This window comes from Palaemon carinicauda, chromosome 32 (assembly GCF_036898095.1).
Source record: "Palaemon carinicauda isolate YSFRI2023 chromosome 32, ASM3689809v2, whole genome shotgun sequence".
NCBI classification, from domain to species: domain Eukaryota; kingdom Metazoa; phylum Arthropoda; class Malacostraca; order Decapoda; family Palaemonidae; genus Palaemon; species Palaemon carinicauda.
The window spans coordinates 78,691,366-78,711,816 of record NC_090756.1 but is presented as its reverse complement, the minus strand read 5'-3'; the positions used below and the strand labels follow the sequence as shown (position 1 = coordinate 78,711,816).

Here is a 20,451-nt window from a genome sequence, read left to right as displayed (position 1 = left end):
TGGGTCCTCTGGAGAAATTCAAGGGGTGTGTAGAGCTTGGCTCCATGCATTACCACTGTCTTTTTTTATGAATAGAACTTACCTGGCAGTTATATATGTATATATAGCTTAGTCTCTGACGTCCGGCAGAATTTTAAAAAAAACGCGGCAACCGCCGTGTGGTGGTTGTGTGGTTAGGTGGTTAACAACCCTTGCAGGGTGGTACTTGGAATCATTCCCGTTTTCTGTTCTTCAGATCATCTCTGCTGGCCGGATCGACAACATCGTTGGTCCGCCATTGGAGTTTTTCGTTTCGCTTTCCCTGTGTCGCTGTACCGGACTTAATTTTGGTGAAGTACATTGATTTGGGGATTTGGCAATCGTGTTTCTGTTTATTCTGCTATTTCTTATTTGTTTAATATGTGTGAGAAACTTCATTTTCGTGTGTGTGTGAATGAGGAATGCAAGGTGAGGTTACCGAAAGTTTTGGCAGACCCTCACACGGTTTGTTTGGGTTGCAGGGGTTTTGATTGTGCACTGGATAAAAGGTGCAAGGAATGTGAGATTTTGAGTGAGAAAGATTGGTTAGCTATGAAGCGCTATGTGCGCAAGTTAGAGCTAGATAAAGTAAGGAGAGCTTCTAGATCTAAATCTAAGTCTACTAGTGAACCTAGTTTTAATATTTCCATTGAACCCTAAATCAATTCCTCTTTGGAAGTTGATCCTTCCCCTGAGGTAGTAACTCCTGCCCCTTCTACAGGATCGGTATCTGCGGATGACTCTTGGTACGCCAGGATGGCGGCTGAGTTGAAGGCTATTAAAGATCAATTTTTCTGTAACTGAAATACAAACTACGCTATTTACACGGGGTAATTACTTCGGCGTAGCCGGGTGACTTTCCATAAAATTTTTAACGAGGGTTTACTACCCCGCCGCTAGTTAGCGGGGGGTAGGGAGTGGTAGCTAGCTACCCCCCCCTCACACACACCGGTGAATGTTTCACTTTACTTTTAGCTCGGGAAGAGAACAGACCTGTCTGCGCTCTCCCTTGCTTTGACTGCCATAATTAATCTGTTTTTTGCTTTTTCTCTTTCGCAGTGTGCTTGAAGTTGGCCTCCACTGATAATGCGTACTTGCCCTGGACTTCCCGGCTGCCCTTGTGGGACCCTTATGTCGGCGGTCGACACTGATCACCACACCTTACGTCCTCACTGTAGGGGCCAGCGGTGTGATAGTGACAATGTATGTATTGAATGTAGGGAGTGGTCTACCTCCCAGTGGGAGAGGTTTGCCCGGCGCCGTAAGAAGAAGGCCAAAAGGGATCTTTCTCCTTCAGAGGGTTCTCTGAAGAGAGAAAATTCCAGGACTTCTTCTTCCGTTGCCCTTTCCTCCTCCAAAGCTCCCCCTCGAGTGGTTTCTTCCGAGAGGCCGGCGAGTGGTAGCGTAGACCGCTGTGCTGTTGACCGATCCCGGGGTGCGGGAGAGATAGTTGCCTTCCATAGCGAGGCGGCTGCCCCTCCTCCCCCGGGGGAGGATTTTATGTCTAACCATGATTTGTTTCAGCTTTGGGCTTCCTTGGGGCTGCAGGGTTCGCCCTCCAAGGAAGCCCTGTTTGACATGATCAGCCGTCAAACAATCGCCAACTACAGCGAAGATAGATCCTCTGTTTGTGGTTGACGTTATTGTGACGGAGACATCCCGTGGGTCAAGCCAAACCCCCGTTCCTGTGGCTGAGGTAGCTGACGGCTTAGATTCTCCCTCCGAACACCCTTCGAGGGAGGATCTAAGTCCCACGGTCTCTCCTGCCGGTGATTCTACCCCTCAGGGGAGTTCACTTACAGAGACTCCTCTTCGGAGGACCATCGAAGGTCAGCTTGCTGATCCCACGGCCCCTCGTGGGCGTATAAGGCGGAAGGCTCGTCCTCTCCTTCGCCGTAGAGGCCTTCCTTCCCCTTACAAGGGGCTTAAGAGGCGCCTCTTCGGCTCGTCGTCGCCACAGTCCTCTGCGGAGGAGACGACTCGCCGTTCACCAGTCCTGCCAGCTACCAACCTAGACCTCTCCGGGGATCGTTCGCGATCACCTTCGGATGATGGTTGTCCTTCGGGACATAGTGACCAGTCTCCCAGACCGTCTACATCTAATGTTCCTGATGCGCGTGACGCGCCACCTGGTACTGCCGCTGCGCAGTCCCCGGACCCTTCAAGGCTGAAGGGTCTTGAGAGCAAAACCGCGCCTCTTGCTCTCAAGCACCAGGTTCCTCCTGTGCGTTCTCCTGTTACTGTCGCTGCCGTTGCCGCTGCTCCTGACTTAACGCCACGGCGCTCACCCTTACGCGTTCGCGCCACCGTTCCTGCTACGCGCCAGGGTCCCCCTGCGCGCCCACGCCCTTCGGCGCCCTCCAGCAGTTCCTGATACAGCTCACCTGCGCACACACACGTGCCCACCGGTGCCCCAGCGGCCACCTGCTCTAACGCGCCCCAGCGTCCCCCGGTTCCTGCCTCGTCGCGCACGGTCCAGGAGGCTCCTTCGCTGGCGCACAGGCGCCCACGGGCTCCTCCGGACTCGTCGCGCCCGTCTGGAGAGACGCGCCCACGCGCGGTTCCAGTTCCAGCGCTCACCAACGCGCTACGACATCCCAGCGCGTCGCCCAGGAGGCTCCCAAGTTAGCGCACGGGCGCTTACGGCCGCCCCTGGGCTCTCCTTCCAGACTGCGCGAGCTTGCACATGCTGCAACCGCGCATGACGCCCCGGTGATGCGCCCTGTTCCTGTCACTCGCCCCGTTCCTGTCTTCAAGGCGCCCAATGTAACCTTCCAGCGCACACCTGAGTGCCTTCATCCAACCGCGCGCCCTGCGCGGCCGCCGCAGCAGCGCACCCCGGTGCGATCACATCCTGATGCGCGCCCATGATCGCTTGCGCACCCACAGGCGAGCATGCCTGTCCTATCGGACCAGCGCCAACGCGCCATCCCTGCCGCTCGCGATCCTGCACCAGCGCTCACGCGCCCTCGCCTGGTTCTTACGGACACGCGATCAGGCGCCCCCGTTATCTCGCGCCCTCCGGGCCCGCATCAGGTCGCTGCGCGCCCGCGCGTTTGGCCGCCTCCCGTGCCGGCTCCTGCGCGCCACACGCCCTCGCCATCGCCTACGGGCTCTTGCGATCACGCGCCCACTCTATCACCAGCGCGCCATCGCTCCCTCGCTCCTGTATCCTCCCCTATGCGCCACCGCGCCCGCCCCCGCCCACGCCCACACGGATGATGCGCGTGCGCGAGATTCCTGTATCGCGCGAGCCCTTCACGCGCGACCCTGACCAGGGCCCGGCACACGAGCCCCAGCGCGTATGTTGATTCTGGCATACCTCCCCTTTCCATTCGCAGAGAGGAGTTGAGTTTGAGGTTTTTAGCTAGGTACCTTGCTGTGATAAACAATCCTAACTGTAAACATGTTAGAGCGCCTTTAGATCGGGCTCCTAACAGATCTAGAGTGCCTAAGCCTTTGGAAGTACAGCTGAAAAATGATGCTAGAGAAGTAGGCTTGTTAACAGCACAGATAGCAGAGGTAGGATATCCCAAGTCTCCTGCTTGGTGTAATCCACCTGTTAAAGTATGTTTTACGGCAGGAGGGAAAAATACCTTACCCAGTAGGGTAATGAAAAGTGAGTTTTTAAATCATGCTGCTCAACATCATGGGAAACATGTTTTTACAGATAGCTCCAAATCGGCTGCAGGAATTGGAAGTGCAGGTGTTGGGGGGATATTGTTATTAGAAGGAAACTCCCATCCTCTTGTTCAATATTTACTGCTGCGCTGTACGCAATAATTATTGCAGTCCAACATATTTTTTAGAATGGCAACCAAAATAGTTTTTATACAATTTTTATGGATTCCAATAGTGTTTTACTCTCATTAAAACAAATCATGCCAGGCCATCATCTAGTACAAGAGGTGCAGGACTGGTTAGTACTTCTGCAGTCTAGGAAGAGTATCAGTGTTCACTTCTGTTGGGTCTCTGCCCATGTTGGGGTGGATGGAAATGAACAAGTAGATAAGGCAGCAAAGGAAGCTTCAGGGCTAAGTAATCCATCCCCCTTGAGTATTCCTTACAAAGATCTTAAAAGTGAGATTCATCTTTACTGTAAAAATAAGTGGCAAGCTCGATGGTCTGAACTGACCACCAATACAAAATTGAAACAAATCCACCCATTGGTGGATAAATGGTCATCTTGTAATTCTACAAGTAGGAGGGATACCATTATTTTAACTAGGCTGCGTATTGGCCATACACATGCAACGCACAATTATTTAATGAAGAGTGGGGAAGGGAGACAGGCCCCTCTTTGTAATACCTGTCGAGTGACAATGTATGTTAAACATATCTTAGTCGATTGTCCTGTTTTTAATCTTCAGAGGAGGACACATTTACTCCAGGACAAACCTTTAAGAGATATACTGGGGGAAAACTGTAATATCCTGAACTTGAGAAAATTTATACAAAGTATTGGGTTATATTACGAGCTATAATTGATTTTATTAATTTATTTATTTATTTTACCCTTATAATCCCTATTTATTTCACATCTAGATTTTATTGTATGAAAGTGTTGCGATTTGTATTAAAGGTTAAATTGACACTAAATGGTGTGAGTATACAGATATGATTGAAAGATTTTCGTTATATAGCGCTGAATGGCCTTTGATGCCCCAGTGCTTGGCTTGATGCCTAAATCCTATATTCAATTCAATTCAATTCAACACCTGCAACGGCAGTTATATCTATCTCTCTATCCTACTCAACATTCAGCAACCTTCCAAAATATTCAGCCCACCTTTTCCTTGGCCACATCTTTCAACAACCTTCCACTTTCATCTTTTACTGTCTCTTAACTCCTCAATCTACCCTTCCTTACTCTCTATACTTCTTTCCAAAAGTAATTCTTATTTTCTTCATATGAATGACCCAATCCTTGACTCAACCTCTAGTCAGCTACCTTGTTTTAATTCCACAATTTTCTATTTATATCTTTCATATTTCTCTATACCATTACAGTACTCTGCGGCCATTCTTCAAATGCCCTCTTATTCTCCTCCACCTTCATCTTCACTCCTTCAGTCCATTCACTACACTTCCTCATGTTGCGTCTAACAATCCTCTTACCACACACGTCATTTGCATGCCCAACAAAATTTTCACCCTGTCATTTGCTACTTCTAACCTTTATTGATATTCACTTTTTACCTCTGGTTTTTCCTCCAGAACACAAATCCTATGTTCTCTACAGAGCAAGATGATAATAGTTTATAGCTGGCATTTAGCTATAAAACTTTAATGAGGTGTCAACAACTGTTCAGATGTTACCAGTGGTAGTGGGGAGACCCCCCTCTCTCTTGGATCTCAGGGGTGGTCAGAGAGAGATGTCTCCTTCCACGATCTTAAGTGGCTGTGACAAATGAAACTTACTCTTAGTTTTATTCCTGGTATGACACATTAGGATCTTGGGAATATTTTCCTGGATTTGGATTTAGACTTCTCTGAAGTCTTAGGATCAGAAAACCTCTAGGGAGGAAATCTCTTCTGTCTGTGTACGCCGATCCATCAGCTGACACACGTAAGCAAGAAGCGTCTTGGTGAGTGCTGTTGATTCAATGTTTTCAGCCTCACGTATTGGAAGCAGTTGCTTTGCCAACAATTACCTGACTTGTTCAACGATCAAATCGGTTTTAGCGGTTTTGTAAGGTTCATCTAATAAGTTAACCTCCCGGTGCCCTCGGCACACTAAAGTGGAAGCTAGCCTTTCACTTGAGAAATTGCTTGCCTTTTTATCCATCTGACCATGCCGACCCTTTGGGGTTTTTCTCGGCGGATGCAGTCTCTACCATGATCTGCTGCCCTAGCCTAGCAGTTAATTTATCTATGAAGCTGAGAAGCATTCTCATGTTTCCAACGTGCGAGTTCTCTTATCTTTTCAGAGCTTCTAGGAGACCTTGGCAGCTGTCTTGGAGGCTGATAGTGCCAAAATAAGGGTGAAAACTATCCTTTTACCTGAGAGTTGGTTAATGCAAATGATCTCAACTCCTCGTAATGCAATTCAAGCTACTGTATCAGCGATCCTTAAACTTCCTTCACAACTCCTTTGGCCAACATCTTTGACACTTCCTCTTGTAGGAGGAGGTCCTTTGCATATCCTTTCATAAAATAGTCGGACTATCAAAGTCAGAGTTAGCGGCAGTGGGCAGTTTACAAACGAGACTTGATACCCTGAACACATAACTTCATGGTCCAGGGATCGGCCCTGAAAGACTGCCACCTGACCCAACAGCATTTTAGTCATCCCCATAATGGTAGTAAGTTGGGGGGATTTGCCCTCCCTAGCGGTAGCCTCTATGGCTGCGATATCTCCGTCTGGAGGAATGTCCTTTATGTCAAAAGGCTCTTGGAGCTCCGTAGGAGGAAGTAAGCGTCTCTGGTGGGCAGCCTGTTTAAAAGGTGAATTTCTGTATGGCTGTTGAGGGGCAGGCATCCATGGGCCGGCCGCAGCTCTCCTCATAAGAGAAGACTGATTAGTCTTCTCAATGACAGTAGCTACATCTGGAGGTGAAAGCAGAGTGGGGAATTTAACAAGGTTGGAGTGCCTCAGACAGAGCATGTCCCTGGGAGACAACTCCTTAATGCATATGGCTAAGACTGCATCACATCTCTTGAGGACGCAGTTTCCTGTGGGGAAACTGGCTAGTGGAGGAGAAATTCCAAAGTCTTGGTTCCCAATTTGGAAAGATCCTCAAACTATCTTGCAGCTTCTTCATTTAACATGTTCTCAGTAACAGCAAATCTGAACACTGCTCCTGTCCAGTGGTTGGGCCAGGAATTGGCGTGGATTGCGGACATGGCTGCCACCTCCATGGTCTGCATCTCAGAAGCTGAGAAGGTGGAGGAGAGGTTGGTTAACTTGTCACTTGGCATGCTGGCTACCAGGTTGGCAACATCAGGATCATTGGGCTTCCTAGCCATTGCGTGGAAGAATACACATGCGCTAGAATGGCGACTCGTTCAGTGACGTTAGCATGCGGATGAATGGCAGCGTGTACAGACATGTTAGCCTGTATACGCAGCAGAACTGTAGCACTTGTTGCTAGCATGCCTTGAATTAACTCACAAACCTTACTTGGAAGGATGTTAAGCAATAATATTTGGACAGTTTGTTATAACTAAAGCTGTAATTGTGAACACTACCAAAGAGGTCTGACTAACATTGACATAATTGGAAGGGGAATTCTTGGATAAACCTTGACGATTCATAGGAAAGCAATGGCGAGGATCCCTGGGAGTACGAGGTAAGCCTGGCATGTGAGAACGAGTAGGGGAAAGACAGTGATATTCCAGCAGAGCTGCCTCAGTGCAGGGAAAAGTTGTAGTTAAGACTCGCACGTGGGAATTAAAGGAGACTTTCAACACTTACGTGCGATGCCTCAGAGCATCCAGCAGAAACCCTGCCATAAAGGGTTTGCTATTCAACACGCTTGTGGTAAGTGAAGATCTGCGCAAATCAGAGTAATCTGGCATCAGGGACACTGGGACTGGATCACGCACTGAAAGTGCAGCGGCCGTAACCAGGCGATCAGTCCCTGTATGCAATTCGTGATCTCTCGGGTCGTGGACCGATAACACATTCACAAAATTATCATCAACAATTAAAGGTAATTCTTCGTCGTCGTCCTCAGTTACCGGAGTCCCTGAGGGCTCAGAAAATGGAGGAGCAGATTAGAGAATATCAGTTGCCGAAGAAAAAAGCTTACGTTTCTTACTTTCAACAAAAGAAGACGAGGAAGAGGAATGATTCCTTTTTAAACAAGACTTATCCGGTAGTTATATATATAGCTTACATCCCTGACGTCACGGCAGAAAATTCAAAACTCGCGCCAATCGCCGATTGGGTAGCCAGGTGTACCACCCCTGCGCCCTAGCGAGGTACCTAGGAACCATTCCAGGAACCCACATATATTCCCTGCCGTCACTAGCGGCGACACGTGGATAATCTGTTCGTCAGTTTGCTGATATTTACAGATTTACTTTGGTGATGTACAAAACTTTGGTTGTTGACTCCTGCTTGTTTGATTTTGCTCTTGGATATTCTTGGATACGATTGGATTCAGACATTTTTTGACCCTTGCTTGTTGATTTCTCTCTAAAAATTTTCAAAATGGCCACCCCCCTATAACCTTTAAGATGTGTGTGAGTGGGTGTAAGACCCGAATGGCTAAAGCTTCTCTTGATCCCCATTCACTCTGCGTTAAATGCAGAGGTTAAGATTATGATTTGGGTGATCGTTGTGATGAGTGTGTTCTTTTGTCAGAGCATGAATGGATTGAGTTTGATCGCTATAGGCGTAAACTGCAAAGGGATAGATTAAGACTAAGTTCTTCTCGTTCTTCAAAAGACTTTTCCTCTTCCCGTGTCACTGACCCTATTCCTTCCCCTATAGTGGTAGATCCTGATCCCGCTACTGTAACTGCTAATGAACCTACGCTTAAGGACATGTTGGTTGCGATTCAAGCACTGGGCGCTAAAGTGGAATCGCTTGCAGCGGACAGAACGCAGCTTATGTCCAATGTGAAACAGTTGAAGGGTGAAAGTGCAAAAAGTGCAGTGAAGGGTACGCCTGCTTGCGTCTGTCGTTCTCCGAGTCTTAGACCTCTTCCAAGCTCTCCAACCCCTGGGAGAAGGAATGTCGAACGGCAAAAGGAAACGAGAGGCTTTAAAACACGAGCAGTCGTCCCTTTGAACGTACCTGTGGACGTTTCCCAGGACGGTCGCCCTCACCATAGGAAAGGTGAGGTTAAGTTGCTTTCGTCGTCTTCGGATGACGCAATACTGTACCTAAAAGTGGCTGGCGGCTAACTTCCAGACCTCTTAAGAGGACCTTTGATAAGGCCAATCAACATCCTACTAGCACATCGCGGCCTGGCTGTAGCCATTGGGCCTACTAAATGTCCTGCTAGGATGTCGGACGCTACCAAGGATCCTGCTAAGCAGTTGTCAGAACCAGGCTTGACCTTGGTTCGTGCTCCCCCGCAGCCGTCAGACTGGTTTTCACCATCCAGACGTTCTGAACGCCGTATGAGCGGTGAGGAGAACGTTGTGGTGTTGTCACCGATATCACAACTAATGGATCCTAATTTAAACATGCTACAAGAGATGCAACAAAGGCTCTCTTCTTTCATGCAAAATTACCAAGACCCGATCAGTAAAAGAGCAGCAGTCCTGGATCCTGAACTTCAGGAAGCCTCTCTTCTGGACGCCAGGCGGCGTAAGCCTATCAGTCAAGAGGCTCTGAACGACGATCTCATTTTCGTCTCTCCCTTGAAAGGTCTTAACACTGTTCCTCTTAAGGAAAGTGAACTTGTTCGTGTGCACAAACGCCTGACATACCATCGTAGCGACAAGCGTCAAGCAGACAGACGTGACAGTATTTGTCAGGCTTGAGACAGCAAGCGGTCTTCTCAGCGCGACGTGAAACGTCCTGTAGGACGTGTTCCTGAATGTGTCGTTAAGCGTACAGTGGTTCATGATCTCGAACGTCCTTCTTTGCGAGGTGCCGGGCTTCCTGCTAGCCATAGCATCGAACGTCCTTTAGGACGTGATCCTGAGCGATCGACTAAGAACGAAGTTGAGTTCTCAGCGAACATCGATCGCTCTTTAATCCGAGGCGCCGAACGTCCTCTCAAGCGCAAAGGTGAACTACATTCAGGATGTGAGCTCGAACGTCCTACAAAACGAGACGTCGAACGCCCTGCTAAACAAGTCGTAGAACGTCTTAGTCCACAGGACGTCAGCCGCCCTTCAAGCCGCAATATTGAACGTCCTCCAGGACGTGTCGCCGAGCGACAAGCTGCCAAACAGGTCGTCGAGCGGCAAGCAGTACGCGGCGCTGAGCGCCAGTCAGAAAGCGACGTCAAGCGGTTTTCAGAACGCAATCCTGACCGACCTCCTACTTCTCATGTTACTGGTGATTTAGAAGTGAGTCTTGATTATGATGATGAGTCCTACGCTCCTCAGGATGACACTGATTTTAACAGAGATCATATTCTGGAACACGTTAGTTCCGATCACGTTGATCGAGAGCATTTGGATGAGCGTCAAGCGACACGTCCGCTTAGCGACAGATGGGATAATCCAGTTTCTGTTGCTGTCGAAACTCAGGATCTTCTTGTGAAGGACACGGCTCCCAACACTTGCTCCCGTTGGGGCTTTACCAGAGAAGGACATTGAGGGTCAACTTTCTCCTGTTGAGTTTGAGGAGGTATCAGAAGATGAAGATGCTATTTCATTTCGTCCTCCAGTAGATCTGAAAAAACTTATGAAAGTTTTCACTGAGGAATTCTCAGACTTTTTTGTACCCGTTGCTCCACGTTCTCCACCGTCCGAATTTACTCTTGGGAAAGCTTCAAAGAAGTCTCGGTTTACCAAGATGGTTTTGTCACGGTCTTCTAAGAGGGCTCTAAGACTGATGGGTGACTGGATGCAGTCCAAGAAAGACCTAGGGAAAGCGGCTTTTGCATTTCCTCCTGCTAGACTAGCATCTAGGTCTAGTATCTGGTACGGTACAGGAGAAGTTCTCGGCTTGGGGACACCTGCCTCTGCCCAGGGAGATTTCTCAAGCCTTGTAGACGCTCCTCGTCAGTCGGCCATGAGGAAGACCAAGATCCTCTGGTCTACATCGGAGATGGATCACCTGCTTAAGGGTATATTTAGAGCCTTCGAAGTTTTTAACTTCCTGGACTGGACGTTAGGAGCCTTAGGTAAAAAAGTTGCTGCTTTTAAAGAGGTTGATACCTCTAACTTAGTTCACTTTATGTCCTGTATGGATAAGGCATTGCGGGACGGCTCCAATGAATTGGTAGCACTCTTTTCTGCAGGGATTCTCAAGAAAAGGGGTCAGATGTGCTCATTTCTGTCACTGGGGGTTACCCCCCTTCCAGATATCCGAGTTACTTTATGCTCCTCTTTCCCCCTTGCTGTTCCCTCAAGAGATCATAAAAGAAATATCATCTGCCCTAACACAAAAGGCCACTCAAGACCTGGTCTCTAAGACAGCCAGAAAGGTCCTTCCACCTTCTTTTTCCAGCCGCAAACCTAAGGAAGAAACAAATTTTCCTAAGTTCTCCCAGCCCTTTCGAGGGAGGTTTTCCAGCAGGGGTAGCTCCAGACCCGATGCAAGAAGAAATAAGAGGAGAAGCTTCAGATCAGGGCGAAGCAGAGTCTGACTGCTTTCCCCTTCAGGCAGTAGGAGCCAGACTACTCAACTTCTGGCAAGCGTGGGAGAAGAGAGGAGCAGATCGATGGTCAATTCAGATCTTGAAGGAGGGTTACAAAATCGCCTTTGAACAAGTTCGTCCAGAAGACGAAGTTCTCAATGGAAACTTCGAAATCAGTTCTGGCTGCAGTAAGGAAAGGGAGACTGGATGGTCTCATTAGACCTCCAGGACGCATATTTTCACATCCCAATTCATCCGAGCTTCATGCATTATCTCAGATTCGTATTCAAGGGGGAAGTTTTTCAATTTCGAGCCCTATGTTTCAGCCTCAGCACAGCCCTGCAAATATTTACGAAACTCATGCTCAACGTAGCAAAGATCCTCCACTCAAGGGGCATCAGAGCCTCCCTGTATCTCGACGATAGGCTTCTCAGAGCTCACTCTTATGATCACTGCCTGAAGGATCTCCAGACAACTTTGAGCCTTACGAAAGAACTGGGTCTTCTTATCCACAAGGAAAAGTCTCTCTTGATTCCATCACAAGAGATTCTTTATTTGGGAATGACAATTCTGAGTCGGATTTTTCGGGGTTTTCCGTCTCCTTTAAGGATGGAGCAAGCCAGTTTGAAACTCCAATCTTTTCCAAGGAAAAGCATGTGTTCAGCAAGGAAGTGGATGAGTCTAGTAGGAACCCTCTCCTCCTTAGAACAATTTGTTCCCCTAGGAAGACTGAACCTTCGTCCTCTCCAATTCCACCTCAGTCACCATTGGAACAAGGAGAAGGACCTAGAGACAATGAGCATGCCAATTACAGAATCCATCAAAAACTGCATTCGGTGGTGGGACGAACCAGACAGGTTCCAAGAAGGTCTCGATTTAACTCAAAAGAACCCAGACCTTGTGTTATGTTCTGACGCCTCGGACTCAGGGTGGGGAGCAACTCTGGACAAGTTGGAAGCTTCGGGACTGTGGTCAGAGACCCAGAAGAACTTCCATATCAATCAGAAAGAATTGTTAGCAGTCCTGTTGGCTCTTAAAAGTTTCGAAGGGTCAGTTCTAAACAAAGTGGTACAAGTCACTGCCGACAACACGACGGGATTGGCTTACATTGCCAAACAAGAGGGAACTCACTCGATATCTCTCTACGAAACTACGAAGAATCTCCTTCTGTGGGCAAAGGAGATGAATGTGGTCCTGATGACAAGGTTCATCCAAGGAGAGAAGAACGTAATGGCAGACAGCCTCAGCAGAAGAGGTCAGATCCTATCCACAGAGTGGACGCTCCATCAACAAGTATGCAAGAGTCTGTGGCGACTTTGGGGTTGACCATGCATAGACCTCTTCGCAACATCAAAAACAAAGAGGTTAGAGGCGTATTGCTCTCCAGTACCGGATCTAGAAGCAGTCCACATAGATGCGTTTCTGTTGGATTGGACCCATCTAGACACATACGCTTTTCCACCATACAAGATCCTGTACAAAGTGGTACAAAAGTTTGTAGCAACCGAAGGGACCAGAATGATCCTAGTGGACCCCTTTTGGCCCTCAAGAGAATGGTTCACAGAGGTACTGGAATGGATGGTAGACACTCCAAGAAGCCTTCCATTAAGAGTAGATTTACTCAAACAACCTCACTTGGATAGATTCCACCAAAATCTCCAAAGTCTTCAGCTGATTGCCTTCAGACTATCAAAAGACTCACTAGAGCTAGAGGGTTTTCGAAGGAGGCAGCTCAAGCCATTGCAAGAGCAAGAAGAACATCAACGATCAAGGTTTATCAATCCAAGTGGGAGGTTTTTAGAGAGTGGTGTAGAGTCAACTCTCTTTCCTCATCCAGTACCCCTGTAGCTCAAATTGTGGACTTCTTGCTCTACCTTCGAAGGAAGCACAACTTTTCTTCCTCGACGATTAAGGGATGCAGGAGTATGTTAGCGACTGTATTCAGGCACAGAAACCTGGACCTTTCAAACAATAAAGATCTGCAAGAACTTCTTAAATCCTTTGATACTACAAAGCAACGACACCAAGATTCACCAGCTTGGAATCTGGATATTGTGTTAAAGTTTCTTATGAGTGACAGATTTGAGCCCTTAAATTAAATTTCCTTGAAGGACCTTACTATGAAGACTCTGTTTTTGGTTAGTCTCGCAACAGCTAAAAGTTAGCATTCCATGCGTTTAGCAAAAACGTTGGTTTTCGAGATGGTAAGGCTGTCTGTCCTTACAGTTAGGCTTTCTCGCCAAAAATGAACGCCCTTCTCAACCTTGGCCTAAGGCTTTTGTAATTCTGAATCTTTCGGATCTAGTTGGCGAGGAGTTGGAAAGAGTCCTATGCCCTTTAAGAGCTCTGAGGTTCTACCTGGACAGAACAAAAGACTTACGAGGCAATTCGGAAGCTCTTTGGTGCTCAGTCAAAAAGCCCACGTTGCAGATGTCAAAGAATGCCTTGTCATTTTTTATCAGGCTCTTGATTAAAGAAGCTCATGCACATTGTAATGAATCAGACCTTGGGCTTCTAAGGTTAAGAGACACAAAGTCAGAGCCGTGGCAACGTCAGGAGCATTCAGACAGAATAGATCGTTGCAAAGCATAACGGACACAACCTTTTGGAGGAGCAAATCTTTGTTCGCTTCACATTATTTGAAAAGTGTTCAGACTCGTTACAAGGACTGCTACACTCTGGGTCCATTCGTAGCAGCGAGTGCAGTAGTGGGTGAAGGATCCACCACTACATTCCCATAATCCCTATAACCTTTTCTTCTCTTGGAACTTTTATTTGTTTTTATGGTTGTTTGTGGAGATTGTGTCAGTCTTCCACAATCATTGATTTTAGTCAGGTGGTCAATTTTGTTCCTTGAAGAGCACCCGGAACGGGTTATTGGAGGAGGTTCTGTCATAATGAGGTGTATATACACCAGTTTGACAGTCCCTAAGAGATCTTCAGTCCCCTGGGAGGATCGCTGGATCTCATAAGGCTAGCAGACATAATGAGGCAGAGGATCATTGAAGTCAGCTTCCTTATCAGGTACGAACACTAAAGTTTGTTTTGATTAACTCTTCAGCAGAATTCCAACTATATTGGCTGTCTCTAACCCTCCACCAAAGGTGTTAATCAGCTATACTGTATATATAACTACCGGGTAAGACATGTTTAAAAATGGTATTTTCATAAAATAAATTTTTGAACATACTTAACCGGTAGTTATATATAATTAAATCCTCACCCTCCTCCCCTCTAAGAGACTAGAGGCATGGAATATATGAGGGTTCCTGGAATGGTTCCTAGGTACCTCGCTAGGGCACAGGGGTGGTACACCTGGCTACCCAATCGGCAATTGGCGCTAGTTTTGAATTTTCTGCCGTGATGTCAGGGACGTAAGCTATATATATGACTACCAGGTAAGTATGTTAAAAAATTTATTTTATAATGAAAACACAATTTTACTGTAACTTGTTTCTTGTTATAGTAACGATGTTTCTCTCACTGGGAGAACGACCACTCCCTAAAATACTAGCATGAAGATTCTACAGAACATTATTTGCCACGGCATGAAGGGCAGAGACATTTACCTGGTTGATCTCCTCCTCTTGAGAGTAATAATGAAGGACAAAGAGGCTGTGGATCAACAGCAACCCAACGCAAGGTGCCACAAGTGCAGCCACAACGTCTAGGAGAATTTCACATGACTCTAGCAACACTAGACATCAAGCACAAGAGAAAACAACAGTACTATAAGGGTAATCCAGTGTGTAGTGTAGTTGTGATCGTAGAGTAGAAGAGGCAACCTCTTAATGGTATGACTACCACCAGGAGAAGAATGAGGCTTGCGTCACAGCATTACGTAATGGTGCCCAGCATTGCGGTTGCTAAGTAACCTATTATTGTTACTTATTGAACCCCCGTTTCTTTTTGTCGGGTTGTAGGAAATCGACATAGGAATAAACCCACTTAAATGGCTCTAAGGTTTTTATCCATGTAGGAATAAACCCATATCTTGGATTGCCATTAAAATCCTAAGGTTCCTCATGATGGCACCTTGAGTCATCTGATAGAGATCTTACCTGGAAGACAGTATTTCCCCTAGCCTTAGCCTCCTCGAAAAGAGTTAGTGAACTTCATGGTTTATCCTGTCTAATATCACAGTCCAGGGGATTTTAGACAACAGGTTTGGCTCCTTTTCCATCTTGGCTATTAAAGAGGTAACTGATGATGTGACAGTGTTAAATTTGTCCTGTAAAGGCAGACAAAAGTCATCTGAAGAGGACTGCTCCATTTTGTCCTAAGATAACCTAAATTACTCTTGAATATGAGCCCATTGTTTTGCTGCAACTCTAGTCATGTGCAAGAACCACTCAGTAGCTCAAGTCCTAGTAGATATGTGTGTTGAGCAAGAGATGGTGATAAGTTTTAGCTTTTTCAAAAAGAAAGATTAAAAAAAAAGTATACATGGGTAAGAGTGACAAATGGAAGAGTGGTAGAAAAGGAATTAATGGATTATGTGTTGATAACTAAAAGAATGTTTGGAAGATTGAAAGACTTGCACGTGTTTAGGGGTATGGCTAACGGCATGTCTGATAATTTTTTGGTGGAAGGAAAATTAGTTGTAGCAAAAGAGTGGGTGAATAGAGTAGGTGGATGTGAAAGGGAGCTAGTGAGGGTTGAAGAGCTAATAAAACCGGGGGTAAAAAGTAAATATCAAGAAAGGTTGAAAATGGCATATGCCGAAGTGAAAGTAAGAGAAACTGGTAATTTAGAGGAGGAGTGGAAGTTAGTAAAAGAAAATTTTGTTGGGATTGCAAGTGATGTGTGTTGCAAGAAGTTTGTTGGAGGCAGTGAATGGTGGAATGAAGGAGTGAAGGTAAAAGTGGAAGAAAAAAAAAGAGGGCTTTTGAAGAATGGCTGCCGAGTAATAGTGTAGAGAAGTATGAAAGATATAGAGAGAAAAATGTGGAAGTAAAGAGCAAGGCAAGTGAGGCAAAGAGGGCAGCTGACCTGAGGTGGGGTCAGGGATTGGATTATTCATATGAAGAGAATAAGAAGTTTTGGAAAGAAGTGAAGCGAATAAGGAAGGGTGAAGCAAAGAGTAAGGAGACAGTGAAAGATGGAAATGGAAGGTTGTTAAAAGGAGAGGAGGCAAAGAAAAGGTGGGCGGAATATTTTGAAAGTTTACTGAATGTTGAGGATAATAGGAAGGCAGATATAATTGCTGTTGCAGGTGTTGAGGTGCCTGTGATGGGAGATGAGAATGAGAGAGAGATTACAAGAGAGGAAGTGAGGAGAAAAATAGATGAAACGAGAGTAGGAAAAGCATCTGGTGTGGATGGTATGAGAGCTGAGATGTTGAAGGAAGGGGGAGTAACTGTACTTGAATGGTTGGTGAGATTCTTCAATGTGTGTTTTGTGTTGTCAATGGTACCAGTAGATTGGGTTTGTGTGTGTATTGTACCACTATATACTGTAAGGGTAAGGTAGATGTGCATGAGTGTTGTAATTCAAGGGGTATTAGCTTGCTGAGTGTAGTTGGAAAAGTGTATGGTAGAGTACTGATTAATAGGATTAAGGATAAAACAGAGAATGCAATCTTAGAAGTACAGGGGGGTTTTAGAAGAGATAGTGGTTGTATGAATCAGATTTTTACAGTTAGGCAGATATGCGAGAAATATTTAGCAAAAGGTAAGGAAGTGTATGTTGCGTTTATGGATCTGGAGAAAGCGTATAATATAGATTTGATAGGGAAGCAATGTGGAATATGATAAGGTTATATGGAGTTGGTGGAAGGTTGTTGCAAGCCGTGAAAAGTTTCTACAAAGATAGTAAAGCAAGGGTTAGAATAGGAAATGAAGTGAGCTATTGGTTTGCCACCGTGGTTGTTTAACTTGTATGTTGATGGAGTCGTGAGACAGGTCAATGAAACTGGTAAACGAGAATGACCATGAATGGGAGGTAAATCAGTTGTTGTTTGCGGATGATACTGTACTGGTTGCAGACGCGGAAGAGAAGCTTGGCCGATTAGTGACAGAATTTGGAAGGAAGTTGAGAGTTAATGTGGGTAAGAGTAAGGTTATGAGATTTAATGTCATGTTGAATGGAGAGTCACTTGAGGAGGTGGATCAGTTTAAGTACTTGTGGTCTGTTGTTGCAGCAAATGGTGGAGTGGAAGCAGATGTATGTCAGAGAGTGAATGAAGGATGCAAAGTGTTGGGGGCAGTTGAGGGAGTAGTAGAAAATAGAAGGTTGGGCATGAATGTAAAGAGAGTTCTGTATGAGAAAGTGATTGTACCAACTGTGATGTATGGATCGGAGTTGTGGGGAATGAAAGTGACGGAGAGACAGAAATTGAATGTGTTTGAGATGAAGTGTCTAAGGAGTATGGCTGGTGTATCTCGAGTAGATAGGGTTAAGAACGAAGTAGTGAGGGTGAGAGCGGGTGTAAGAAATGAGTTAGCAGCTAGAGTGGATATGAATGTGTTGAGGTGGTTTGGCCATGTTTAGAGAATGGAAAATGGCTGTCTGCTAAAGAAGGTGATGAATGCAAGAGTTGATGAGAGATGTACAATAGAAAGGCCAAGGTTTGGGTGGATCGATGGAGTGAAGAAAGCTCTGGGTGATAGGAGGGTAGATGTGAGAGAGGCAAGAGAGCGTGCTAGAAATAGGAATGAATGGCGAGCGATTGTGACGCAGTTCTGGTAGGCCGGTGCCTTGGATGACCGCGGAGGTAGCAGCAGTAGGGGATTCAGCGTTATGAAGCTTCATCTGTGGTGGATAACCGGGGAGGGTGGGCTGTGGCACTCTAGCAGGACTAGCCGAACTCGGTTGAGTCCCTTGTCAGGCTGGGAGGAACGTAGAGAGAAGAGGTCCCCTTTTTTGTTTCATTTGTTTGATGTCGGCTACCCGCCAAAATTGGGGGAAGTGCCTTGGTATATGTATGTATGTATTATTATTATTCATATTCCCATTGTTATTCCTTATTGTTCTTCCCCATCTTATTCATCTTTATCCCTATTCCCCTTATACCTTATGATCCTTATTTCATATTATTCAGTATTTCCAACTTTTTTATATTCTATATTTAGATATACAGTAATCTATAAACGCTGACAGTGGTTTATATTTACTGACAGTATACTGAATATATACAGTAAAAAAAATTTTGTAAATGTGTACAAGTGTTTCAAGTTTATTACACGATAGATACTTCTAAACAAATAGTAAATTGGCAACTAATTTGATTGATAACTGCCTCATATTTATCTGACTTAGCAATAACTGTACTTACTAGAAAGATCGTTGGTAGGGATCGATTCTGGTGACATCTCAAAGAATACTGTGGTCCCCCACTAAAGAACTAGAGTTTGTATATGAAAAATACAAATTATACTTCTAAAATTTGTGAATTTTAAGTCTTAGTTTAGATCCTGTGTATAAATGTTATTGTCAATATATAGTTGGTCTAATGTTTTCTTATTTTCCAGCTCCCAAAGCAGTATCCAGGTCAAGGAAAAGCCCACTACACTTTTGAGGCGCCAGAGTAATGAAAAAATTTCTATGTTACATTGTTGTAGATACGAGATTCTTATAGATATAAAATAAATACCACAAGGACAGAATTATTTGGAATAATGTGTCTTTTAGAGCTTAATATTTCTCTTCATCCTTTTGGGTTATTTTTAACAGAAGATATTAATAAATCCTTTTTGATTATACAAAATATGGTGACATTTGTTGAAGTTGGAATCATGCTGAGATGCCAAGTCAGTCAAGAGTTTGACAAAAAATATGTAATAACCAGATGATGCTTGCGGATTAGAGCTTCATTCCTTATTGTATGCAGCATTGTTAATGTAACTTATAATAGAATTGAAATTGAAATCACGGATAATCTTTATATAGAAGTTTTGTCACGGTTTGAATAAATTATCGTAACTGTGCTCAGGTCTGTTACTTGATATTGTGCTTACTAGTATCTGAACTAAACTGATTAGAAGAGTATACGTGAATAGTTTGTGGAAGTTAACCGCTAGCCATTAATTGTTCCTATGCGAATACAAACCATTTGCTCTTTACTTTGGTTATATGTTTTCAGCATAGCTGGAATCTGTGGAGGGTGTCACCCTATTCACACACTCAACCGGTGATATCCCTCACTTCTGTTTTGGGCTCGGTAGAGTGAAGACATGCTATCTCACTCTCCCGTTAACCCTAATAATTATCTTGGTGTAAAGCTTAGAATAATTTGTCTTTTCTTTTCTGATGTGTGTGGTCTTTGAGGATTCGACCATGTGGATTTGCTCTGGCGTTGAAGGCCACTCTTACTGCACGTTTATGTCTGTGAAGGAGACGTATCGTCACTGACTTTGTCCTGCACGCAGGCTTTCCGTACGATGACCATTTGATCCCCGGACAACCTTCAAGCCTGGAGGACCCCCTTTTGACGCTTTGCATCAATTGTGGCCTTCCTTGGGGCTTTCAGGTTCCCCCACGTAGGAACGGCTTTAGGTGGTGTTGAAGCTACTAGGGTCACAACATGAGAGTACATCTGTCTCCGCATGTGTTGGCTTTGACCTTCCCCACCATGATGCTAGATGGGAGTCCCTTCCAGTCGGTCTCGTGCCCTCAACTGACGTGTCCTCCGTGATTCCAACCCCACTGCAGGACCTGCAAGCTCGTTTTCTTCTGAGTTCCTGCCGGGCATGCTTACTTTCCAGGGTGCGTGGGCACTGAGCTTGTTCAGCAGAAAAAGCCTTGTGTTCTCCCCCTACGAGGTTGATCGTCCCTCTCGCCAGCGCAAGAGGGTTTCCTCACTAGATTGGTCCCTTGTAGAGAGTTGACGACTTGTCGGGTCCTCACGCCGTCTCCCAGGAGTCTCGGCCCCTTCCCTTGGCATTACCAAGGCACAACAAATCTGTGAATCTCGCGAATGGTTTGCTCTCTTTAGTTGTTGCCTTGGGCATCTACCCCTTTAAGGGGAGCCCTGATGTTCGTGAGTGATGGCAGCATGCATTCTCAGCCAAGCCAAACTTGCTTTGCTAGCAATCATCCAGTAGCGAATGTTCGCACACTAGTTCACAATGTTTTGGCTCGCAAACGAGCTGATCCCAGGCCAGGGACAGAAGGGTCTGTTCCCTTGTCCTTACGCCTTGCACGCATTCTTCAGTTTGCTCTCCAGAGAAGTGATTGAACATCACTCATTAAGGGCTCTTTCAGCCGCCCCCTCTTTTTG

At 45.7% G+C, this 20,451-nt stretch overlaps 1 protein-coding gene across 1 annotated transcript in view; it reads left to right on the top strand.

The window, feature by feature from the left end:
• The window catches only part of ND-ASHI (NADH:ubiquinone oxidoreductase subunit ASHI), an 81,040-nt gene extending 62,176 nt beyond the window's left edge, over nt 1-18,864 (top strand). The window contains exon 4 of the mRNA XM_068356680.1: nt 18,704-18,864. Within this exon, the coding sequence (XP_068212781.1) occupies nt 18,704-18,763 (60 nt within the window). The 3' untranslated portion in view covers nt 18,764-18,864. The remainder of the gene's footprint in view (nt 1-18,703) is intronic.
• The last annotated feature ends 1,587 nt before the right edge of the window (nt 18,865-20,451 follow it).